Source organism: Leopardus geoffroyi, chromosome E1 (genome assembly GCF_018350155.1).
Source record: "Leopardus geoffroyi isolate Oge1 chromosome E1, O.geoffroyi_Oge1_pat1.0, whole genome shotgun sequence".
Lineage (NCBI taxonomy): Eukaryota > Metazoa > Chordata > Mammalia > Carnivora > Felidae > Leopardus > Leopardus geoffroyi.
In genome coordinates, this window is record NC_059330.1 from 38,301,467 (window position 1) to 38,312,054 (window position 10,588).

General features: G+C 50.8%; 1 protein-coding gene across 5 annotated transcripts; it reads left to right on the forward strand.

The window, feature by feature from the left end:
- Window positions 1–653: 653 nt before the first annotated feature.
- LOC123603585 (transcription factor CP2-like protein 1) lies at window positions 654–10,184 on the forward strand. 5 transcript variants are annotated; one of them, XM_045488666.1, is made up of 15 exons: window positions 654–798; window positions 1,742–1,893; window positions 2,029–2,102; window positions 2,857–2,962; window positions 3,071–3,177; window positions 5,455–5,607; window positions 5,839–5,949; window positions 6,428–6,525; window positions 6,742–6,796; window positions 7,073–7,166; window positions 7,562–7,652; window positions 8,102–8,184; window positions 8,835–8,980; window positions 9,122–9,173; window positions 9,774–10,184. In XM_045488666.1, exons 1-15 carry the CDS (start codon window positions 716–718, stop codon window positions 9,809–9,811), a joined length of 1,443 nt encoding a protein of 480 aa, XP_045344622.1. In that variant the 5' UTR covers window positions 654–715; the 3' UTR covers window positions 9,812–10,184. The 5 variants fall into 5 exon arrangements, 4 of the variants coding, with proteins under 4 accessions (XP_045344622.1, XP_045344624.1, XP_045344621.1 ...); XM_045488668.1 differs by lacking the exon at window positions 654–798 and having other exon boundaries at window positions 1,474–1,893; window positions 1,995–2,102; XM_045488665.1 differs by lacking the exon at window positions 654–798 and having other exon boundaries at window positions 1,474–1,893.
- The last annotated feature ends 404 nt before the right edge of the window (window positions 10,185–10,588 follow it).

The window sequence follows — 10,588 nt, forward strand, 5'->3', positions numbered from 1 at the left end:
AGACACACACCCCTGCCTCCCCACATATGGGCTCTCCCTTCTAGCATCACTGAGTTGTTTCCACAGCAAGCTGGACTATGTTCTGTAAACTGCAGTCCCCTAGTCAGGCAGCCCCCAGCGAAAGGACAGGTGTCCTGCCATCACTGCACCTGTGTGTGTGTGTGTGTGTGTGTGTGTGTGTGTGTGTTAGGGGGCAAGTGGGGGAGAAGGGGGAGGCCGATGGGGATAAAGGCCTTTTGTAGGTCCATGAGATGCTCTGTATCTGCTTCTCCTGTCCCCTCCAGTGGTCAGGCTCCTCTCACAGGGTCATGTGAGAGGTCCAGGCCCACGAGTCTCCAGGATTCTACATGTTTTAAGGATCTAGGACCAATCTTGAAGCCCGAGGGTGCCCCTCATTGCCCCCTAGACTCTTGGGGAACAGTGGGGAGTGGATGTCCATCCCTGAGACTTTGTTTTGCTGCAACACCATATCCCCTTGGAGTTAATGATTGGTGGGGAGCCCTGGGCGCACCGTTTCTTGATTCCCCCCAGCTTGGGCTGCCTGAAAGGTCCCGTGTTTCCTAGAGCCCTGGGTGCTCAGCCAATAAGAGGCTCCCAGCCTTGCCCCACCCTTTTGTGGGTTTGCTTGTGTGTATAAAGGTAGATAGTCCAGTGGGTCCCGCCCAGCCCAGTGCCAAAGTCTCTGTCACACAGCTGGCTCTGCTCCCTTTCCAAGATGCTATTTTGGCACAACCAGCCAGAGCACCTGTGGCCCAGTCCTGGGGAACTGTACCCCGGGCCTCCAAGTGGCTTACTCAGGTAAGGGCCTGAACCCCTCCCTGCAGGTTACAAGGAAGGGCCTGGTCTGAGTTGCAATGGACAGGTAGGGCTATCTGTTTGAAGATGGGGGGCGGGGGGGGGGTGGGGGGGGTGGGGGGGGTGGGCTTCCTGTTCTTGGGCTCCTTTGGGGGTGGAGAAGTGGATCCTGGGACACCTGGTGTTTAGTGGATCCTAGGACATCTCAAAACACCCTGACCACCCACCCTCTCGGGGCACTTTTGTTGGGCATTTACTTGGTATCAGACAAGCCCTGAGACTGCGAACAAATAAGTGATGGCAGATTTTTTTTTTTTTTTTTTTTTTTTAAACATCAGAGTGCGAGCAGGGCAAGAGCAGAGAGAGAGAAAGAGAGAGAGGGAATCCCAAGCAGGTCCTGCCAGCACAAAGCCTGACTCGGGGCTTAATCCCACGAGCCTTGAGATCATGACCTGAGCTGAAATCAAGAGCCTGATGCTTAGCCGACTGAGCCACGCAGGCGCCCTGAAGGCAGAGTTTTGTAGATGTTTGGTAGTATCTGAAATGTGCACCTTAGGGGCGCCTGGGTGGCTCAGTCGGTTAAGCGTCCGACTTCGGCTCAGGTCATGATCTCGCAGTCCGTGAGTTCGAGCCCCGCGTCGGGCTCTGTGCTGACAGCTCAGAGCCTGGAGCCTGTTTCGGATTCTGTGTCTCCCTCTCTCTCTGACCTCCCCCATTCATGCTGTCTCTCCCTGTCTCAAAAATAAATAAACGTTAAAAAAAAATTGAAATGTGCACCTTAAAGGAGATTTCCCAGGAGCCAGAGGAGTTGAATGGGGGACTCTCAGGCCCTGGCTGCTGCTGGGGTGCCTTGGCTCTCTGGAGGATATGGCAGGCAGAGTCAAAGCCCCATAGGGGAAGGGATGGACAGGGCGGAAAGCCGGAGGTGCTCTCCTCTCCCTGGCAGGGAGTCCCTGCCCTTGCCCTACCTGAAGCAGGAAGAGCTGCACAACATCCCCAGCTCGGAGCCTCCCTGCCCCACCTTCCAGTATGTGCTCTGTGCAGCCACCTCACCGGCAGTGAAGCAGCAGGAGGAGACCCTCACCTACCTGAACCAGGGTATGCTCAGCCTGGGGAAGGAAAGGGCTTAGTGGGGCAGCAAGCTCTGGAGGCCGAGCCCAGTGCGGGATGGGAATGGCAGGCACCATCTCTGCCTGCAGAGTGGGGCTCGCACATCCCCTTGATCTCTCCCAGGCCAGTCCTATGAGGTGCAGATGCTCTGCAACCCCAAGCTGGGTGATACTACCCAGTGGGCCCGGCTGTTGAAGGTAGGTGCATTCCCCTCCAGAACTGGCAAGGGTTGGGTATGACTGTCCATCTGGGCAGGAAGCCAATGTCATCACGGTGATGTCACTGTCAAGCAGAACCCTCTCAAGTCCACCTTTTAATTTTACCTTCACAGCAGCACATTGGTGGGCAGGAGTTGTTGAGGAAGGAGGCACAGAGAGGTTAAGTATTTTCTCAAGGACACAAAGTAGCAGATCTGGGATTTAGAAATACATTTGCATAGCATTATTCACATGCATGAGTCCTTCTGTCCAAAAAAAAAAAAAAGTATATATTTAGCCCCAATTCATTGCCAGAAACTGTTCTATGAGCTAGAGATTCAACAGTAAAGAGGCAGATGTAGTTCCCTTCCTCAGGGGGCTTGCATTCTACTGAGACAGGCATGTTAATTACACAAATTATATGCAATTACACATTCATTTCCCAGTTGCAAATTGAAAAGTGCTGCAAGAAAAGAAACAGAGTGACTAAGAGTGGGAAGGGAGTAACTCACCCATTTCACAGATAAGGAAACTGAGGCTCAGGGTCTCTAGGTTACTCCCCCAGTTTCACAGCTTGAGAGTGACAGTTGGGCATCTGGACACAGACCTGGTGATCTCAGTGCTTGTGGGCCCTGAGGCTGGGAAGCAAGGTGGGGGCGAGGGTGGGATGGTTGGCCTACGCCCGCTGTGGGAACTGGTTCCCGAATGCCCAAGCACCCTCTGACTCGTGAGCCCTGCCTTCCTGTGCTCACAGAGTGTGGTGCGTGTGGTTTTCCATGACCGGCGCCTGCAGTACACGGAGCAGCAACAGCTGGATGGGTGGAGGTGGAGCCGGCCAGGGGACCGCATCCTGGACATCGGTGAATGGGGAGGGACGGGGGAGCCTTCAGGGCCGCTTTCCGGCTTGGAAGGCTTTGTGGATGGGGACGGCTGAGGCTTGCTCCTTGCTCGCCATCCTATGCCTGCAGATGTGCCACTGTCCGTGGGGGTGATAGAGCCCCAAGTGCTGCCCTCACAGCTCAACACGGTGGAATTTCATTGGGACCCGACCAAGAGGACCTCCCTCTTCCTGCAGGTGAGTCTGGAGGTCAGATGGGAGTGGCAGCAGCTCAGGTGGGAAAGGAAGGTGAGTTTGGGCGTGAAGGAACACAAATAGACCACTTCCGGAAAGCACCTGGAGGATAAAATATGGCTGAATGTTTATTGACTCTCACCACAGGGAAACACTTGTTAAAGCCGAAAGCAATGGAAGAAGCTACAGAACTCAGGATAGAATTTAGCTTCATAAAAAGTCATTGGTCTGCAATACATAGGGAAAATTAAAAGGAGACATTAAGTGGGGAAAACAGTTGCCATAAATTACATATAATGTGTTGGAGCCTCAATATATAAAAAGTTCTCGTATATCAACAAGAAAACATAGATGAAAGTTCAACAGAAAAACGGGCAAAGGGTACAAGCAGACAATTTATACAAGGATACAAATTGCCAATAAATGTAGACAGTGCAACCTCAGAAAATGCTAATTAGGGACACCTGGGTGGGTCAGTCAGTTAAGCATCTGACTGTTGATTTTGGCTCAGGTCATGATCTCATCATTTCTGGGATGGAGCCCTGTGTTGGGCTCTGTGCTGGCAGCACAGAGCCTGCTTGGGATTCTCTCTCTCCACATCTCTCTGCCCCTCTCCCTCTCATGTGTGCACACACACTCTCTCTCTCTAAATAAACTTTAAAAAATTATATAAAAAAGAAAATTCTAATTAAAATGTGTGTGCACATATATATACATATATATGTGTATATATATATGTATATATATATGACTGGCAAAGACTTAATTAGTGCACTCATTCTGTGGGTAGAGGGGCACTTGGGCAAAATTTATTAAATTTTATGTTTTATGTTTCTACTCTTTTACCCAGTCGTTCCATTTCAAAAAGTTATCCTATAGCAGCGTTCAATAAGTACACAAAGATATATTGACCAGCTCTTCATAGAACCACTTTTTCTCATATTAAAATATTTTAATTGCCCATGAGAAGATAAGTGGTTTTTTTTGGAAGAGGTTGATTTTTACATAAGTTTTAGGGAAGACTTACAAGGGAAATTATGTAGCCAGTAAAATGATGTCTAATAACAAGAGAAACTGCTTTCCTAGAAGGAAAGAGACAGAAGACAAACTTGTATTTAAAGTTTGAATTCCATTTTACAAAAATAAAAACATGTATGTGTATACACAAGTTATGTTTCTTTTTCCCTTTTTCTTGCCCAGAGAAGACAGAGGAAGAAACAATCCTTGAATGTTAACAGTCTGTCTCGGGGGGCGGGGGGAGGGGGGGCGGCTGTATTCTTCTTTACCTGGCTTCAGCATTCTCTATATTTCCTTGAATAGATTTCCCTTTACAATCTAACAATATTGTCAAAAGTCACCCGTATGTCACTTTTTTGAGTGCTCGCTATGGTCTAAGCACCTGGACTGGGAAGTCAGGCAGATGTGGCACAATTTCACTTCCACCACCCCCTCATGTGACCTTGCTCAGGTCACATGATCTCTGGGAGCCTTCGTTTCCCTACCTGTAAAGTTGGACCCTTTAACTGTTTTTTGCAGGATTGTGGGAGGGCTATAGTGGGCAGTGGGGGTGAACAGAGGGGAAGACCCCGCTTGCCCTTGGAATCCTGGGACCAGGCAGAACACAGAGGCTGCAGGCTGCGTGCGGTGGAAGCCAGGAAGGCTTCCTGGAGTAGGCTGTTAGATTTAGCAAATAAAATACAGGACACTCAGTTAAACTTGAATTTCGGATAAAGAACTTTTTAGTAGAAGAATGTCCCATGAAATATTTGGGACATATTTACGCTAAAAAAAATTTACCTGTTGTTCATCTGAAATTCAAATTTAACTGGGCATCTGTATTTTAACTGGCAACTCTACCCTGAAATGGGACCTGTTGGCTTGTATGTGAGCGGGCAGAGCTTTCCAGGTAGAAGATTCTAAGAAGAACCATGCAAGTGTGTTGGCGTCATGATTAGGCTGGCTAGGTGGGGCAGTGTGTTTATTGATGGGTGAGAGAGAGCAGCCATGCAAAAAGGCTTGACTTGATTCTTTAAGGTGTGCCAACATGAGGGTGAGGAACTTTGCTTCTCAACCCACAACCATGGGGAGCTACTGAAGGATTTTGAACAAGGGAAAGAACCTAATAAAGTTATGCTGTCAGAAACAAACTCTGGTTGGGGATGGCAAGTTGCTGTGGTAAGAGGCTGACAGGTGACAGGCAGGTAACAAGTGTTAGGTGAGCTTTCTTGAACTGGGTGGGACTTGTGATCACCCTGCTTTCTCTTTGCTTCTTCGCCTCAGGTTCACTGCATCAGCACCGAGTTCACTCCTCGGAAAAAAGGTGGAGAGAAAGGTGTCCCCTTCCGCCTCCAGATTGACACTTTCAAGCCCAGTGACAAGGAGCTGCCGCCTGAGCACCTGCACTCAGCTGGCTGCCTCATCAAGGTGTTCAAGGTACAGGCAGTTCCTGCCCCCACTCTCTCAGGACCGTCACCCTGCCTGGCTGGCTGTGTGGATGCCAGTCCTGCTTTGCTGCGTCCCCTCAGCCCGCAGTTCCCTTCTCTGTACAACAGAGGGATGGGGCTTGATCTCTTTCTTAGAGCCCCATCCGCAACGGGGAAGTGGGCGGGTAAAGTGGGGGGTGGGGGGAGGCTGCTCTGCGCTTCCCTTGTCACTCTCCTGTAGCCCAAAGGAGCTGACCGGAAGCTGAAAACAGACCGGGAGAAGATTGAGAAACAGCCCCTGCACGAGAGAGACAAGTATCAGGCTGCCAGTGAGACTACGGTCTTCCTGGAGGTGTGTGCCTTGGTGGTGGGGGCAGGAGCGTGGGTTTAGAGGAAGGATCCTCATTGGACACATGGGGAAATTGAGGCCCGAGGGCTGTGGCTGCTCCAGGATCATCACATCCCCCAGTGATTCCACCTGTTACCTTCAAGGACACGCTGCACCGTCTGTTGTTCAAGACCCAGGCGCTTAACTTCTTCCAGGCTGCTTCTCCTGCACCCACCCCGCTTCTGCCCCCCTCTGCCTGGAGCACTTCCCTTCCTGCTGCTGCTCCTGGAAGCCTCCCCCAGCCTCCCCAGCCAGACCGGCAGGCTGGTTTACGCTCTTGCTTTGAGCGGAATTTGGTCTACTTGTCAGGGACTCCTAGAGCAGGGACCAAGTCTGGCCCCAGGCAGGCCCCTTGTCAGCTCTCAATCGGCGAGAGGTGAGGGAACAGCCACTAATGCCCTCGGAATGTCTGGGCTGAACCTTGCTGCTTGTTTGCCCACAGTGTTCACCGTGGCCAGATCCCAGTGCAGGGCCCCACCCGCCTCTCAGCCCTCTTGCCCTCACCTCTCCCCACGCCTGCAAGCTCCTGTCCACGGAGAGGTGAGGCGGGAAGGGCGCCTCTCAGCCCTTTGGGGCCAGCGTGAAGAGAAGGGCTCCTCAGCCCGGGCATCCGGGGAGAGGCAGGACTGAGGGCGCAGCTGAGGGGAAGAGGCTCAGCTCTGTGCCCTTTGGGTAACACCAGCAAGCTCTGCACGCCAGGGAAGGGTGGGTGGGGCTGGAGACCGGCTGCACTGCTGTCTCTCTGCTCCCCCACAGGCTCTGCTCCTCCCCACCGTTCGCCTTGGACACCTTGGGGGGCAGCCCCGCTGAGGTGCGTCTTCGCTTTCCAGTTCCCCAACCTCTATCTCAAACCCTTCTCAGGGCTTTATCACACTCTCCAGAATAGGGTGGCTCTGCCCCCTGGTGGACAGAGGTTGTATGGCCACAGATGGCAAAATTTCCCCATAGGACTGGGCACTTGCCACTCACAGGATGAGCCTAGGCTCTCAGACTTGGGGCCCCCAAGGGCAAGGGCTGTTTCTCCTACCCCTTGCTCTCAAGTCCATGGGTCCATGGTGGTACCTGGACTGCCCTCTTTATGCCTCAGGATCTGAGCCCTGGAGCCTCCATCCTAGAGACACAGCAGTGGTTGCACCGGCACCGGTTCTCCAGCTACTGCCGGATGCTGGCCAACTTCACTGGTGAGGCTGGCATCTGGCAGGGACCGTACCTGTGGGGGACTGAGGGCAGAACACTCAGGCAGGAAGCCTGCCTATGGTCCTGGCTTGCTGTGTGTTCTTCAGCTAACTTTTAGTTGGGACTAAGAGTTGCCAGGCACTATGCCTGCTAGGCTCTCTTCTCATGTATTATCCTGTATAATTTATATACTACCCATAAGGAGAGGGCTCGGAGAGGTTAAACAACTTGCTCAAAGACACACAGCTAACAAGCAAGTGGCAAAACAGGGATTTGAATCCAAGTTTGACCTCCATGTCTGGACATAATAGGGTTATTTGTAGACTAATGTTGGACTGTGTCCCTTGCCATCCTCGATCCTGGGACTCTTCCCCAAATCTGGCCCTGTCTGATTCTGCAGGCACTGATCTGCTGAAGCTTACCCGCCGGGACCTTATCCAGATATGTGGGGCTGCCGATGGGATCCGCCTTTTCAATACTCTTAGAGCCAGGTGCTGGGCACGGCCAACCAGGATCTCTTTCCCTCTGTAGTGGCATTTACCAAGTTCAGCTTGTGGTTGTGTCTCATGGAATGTTCAAGCTAGAAGGTACCTTAAAGACCACTTAGTCCCACACACTCGTTTTACAGAGGAAGAAACTCAGGCCCAAGGACAGTGACCTACCTCTGTGTCACAGAGCCAGACTGGCAGGGATGGGCTAAAGTTAGGCTCCGAGGATCTCCTTTTTCTGTAGCCATCCCATTTGCATCACTCAGTTTCTGAGGACAGAGATGGATTTTTCTCATCTTCTCTCCTCTCAGGGTTCAGCATTCATTAAATGCTTAAGAAACGCTTGGTGGTCTCCCTCCCTGGAGACCTGAGAGGAGGCGGGGTCCCTCCCAGGGAGGGGGCTGTTACTTTAGGTATGAAGTGCTGATACATACACTGTTTTCTTGGCCCAGGCCCATCCGTCACCGGCTGACTTTATATGTGGCTCAGGAGGCCTCTAGGCAAGAGAATGAGGTTCCTAAGAACCCTGACTCAGGTGAGTTCTGGCCTCTCTCTAGAAGGCAAGAAATTCAGGTGTGGCTGCATGAAACCTCTTCTGGCCTGGGGAGAGGGTGATGCTTCATCATTCCTGGGACCCAAGATGCCCTCCTTGGCATTCCCATCTTCCATGACCAGATTAGTCCTCTCCTTCCACGATGTCTCCTGGGTTTATTTTTCCATGTTCTAATCCCCAACCCCATCTGATTTTGTCATTGTTAGTATGTGGGATTAGATTATAACCTTGTTATTGTATTTGGGTTTCATTCATATGTAGGTGTCCCTCCCCCTAGAGAGACACACACAGAGAGTGCCAGCAGGGTAGGGGTATAGGAGACACAGAATCCGAAGCAGGCTCTAGGCTGAGCTGTCAGCAGAGCCTGATTCGGAGCTGGAACCCACGAACCATGAGATCATGACCTGAGCCAAAGTCAGACGCTCAACCGACTAAGCCACCCAGATGCCCCCCCTCCTTTTTATAGTGAGGGCCCCCCTCAGTCTGAGGCTTTCCCAAAGCTGAGAAATAAGCGGATTTACAAGCCTTTTTCTTTCCTTCTTTATGCCTTCCTGCCCCCGCCCCCCTCCCCATGAGACTGTCACTACCTCAGACCCCAACTGATGCCTGCCCTGTGCTGCCCACACCCCCAGGCTTTTATCAAGAGATCTCTCTAGATGAACTCAGTGTTGTAGAGCTGAAGGGGAAACTGGCTGAGCTCTTGGCCCTCCCAGCCAATCAGATCCACCGCCTTTTCCACCAGGGCCCTGGGGGCATCCTCATTCTCCTTGGTGACCAGGTAAAGTAGCTTGTGGTTTTCCGCCGGGCCCAAGGGCCTTGATCACTCTTCCACCTCAGGCCCAGTTTCCCTGTCCCTACCCTGGCTTATTCTGTTTGGCTCTAAGGACAGAATTGTCATAGTGACCCTTCTCCCTTGTAGGTGGTTCAGAATCTTAAGGATGAATCATACTTTGTGGCTGTGGTGAAAAAAGGTAGGAGTTTTAGGGGGAGAAGAGTGTGTCTGACAGGCTCTAGAAAGGGTAAGATTGTGTTTGTATTGTTTCCTAAATTAGATTAAAAGATTCCTTGAAGGTGCATGTAAGCTGGGGATGGGGTATGGTGTGTGCTGTGTCCCAATCAACTGGTAAGCATCTGAATGCCACCTTTGTGTCAAAGAGACAGATTCATGTAGCTACAAGACAGCTGTTTACTGCTCAGGAAAAAACGGGACTGGATAAATGCATTTTCACAAGGGAAAAAATGTCCCAGTTTCTATGTCAGGGAATTTATTAAAGGGGAAGGTAAGGCCCCTCCCCGCCCCCCGCGCCCCCCCCCCCCATCTTATAAGGCAGAAGGTGCTTGCCGGACATCATCCGGTGCAGAGCACCTCTGACCAGCTGGCTTCTGGTTATTCAGATGCCTGCCCTCTATCCCTCCTACACTACAGAGGGAGGGAAGCTTGCTCAAGAGGTAGATTCCAGCTGGGGCAGGAAGAACACTTGGGTGTGACAGATAACTGCAGGCTGCTTGGTTTTGGAGAAGTGGTGGTTGGCCTGCCTCATTCCAGAGGTGCCCTTTTCCGCTGCTTTCAGTGCAGAATCCAGATGGCTACTACCTGGTGCTGACCTAGGCCCAGGGACATCCCAATGCAAGAGTTGGAGACTGATGCCAGCCTGGTTCTCTGGAGCCCCATGTTCACCAGAGGTCTCGTTCAAATCCTCAGCTGCTTCACCAGGCTCCAGGTGAAGCATCGTGTACTACTGCTAGAGAGGAGGTGAGCAGCACCCAGGCTCACATCTCTTCCTGCTCAGCAGCAGTTGTTGGAACCTGGGCACAGCCTCCCAAGCTCAGCTCAGCTGGCCAAGCCTGTGAGGCATGTAACTTGCCAATAAGGCGCTTTTGCCCCAAGCAGAGCTGCCTGAACACAGGTACATCGATCCATGCTTATTTAAAATTGTATTCACCATTTCCTTTTCTTAAAATTAAAAGTTAATTTAAAGGTATGTATCTTTAATGCTTGTTCAATTTTCTTGGTGTTTTGGTTCTCTTCCTAAAGTATAGAGTTGGGTAAGGTATGGAGTCGGAGACAGAGGAATAAATAAATGTCTGGACTTTTTTTTTCCCTCTCCCAACTGGTTTGCCCAAAAACTAAACACTAAAGCCTCCCAAAGACCATTCATTCAACTATCAAATCACTATGCTTATTTAAAACGTCTGGAGATTTAAAAGTTCTAGAGATTTGGGAAATACTATAATTATTTAACATTGAGGCTGTGGGGCTTTATCCTTATTTTTCTTTAAAAAATGTAGTTGGATTTAATCTTAATCTTTTAAGTTTTAGGTCTTAAGAAATCTCTCCCTTTCCTATGCATATTTTTCAAAACTAAAATTTTAATTTTGCATTTCA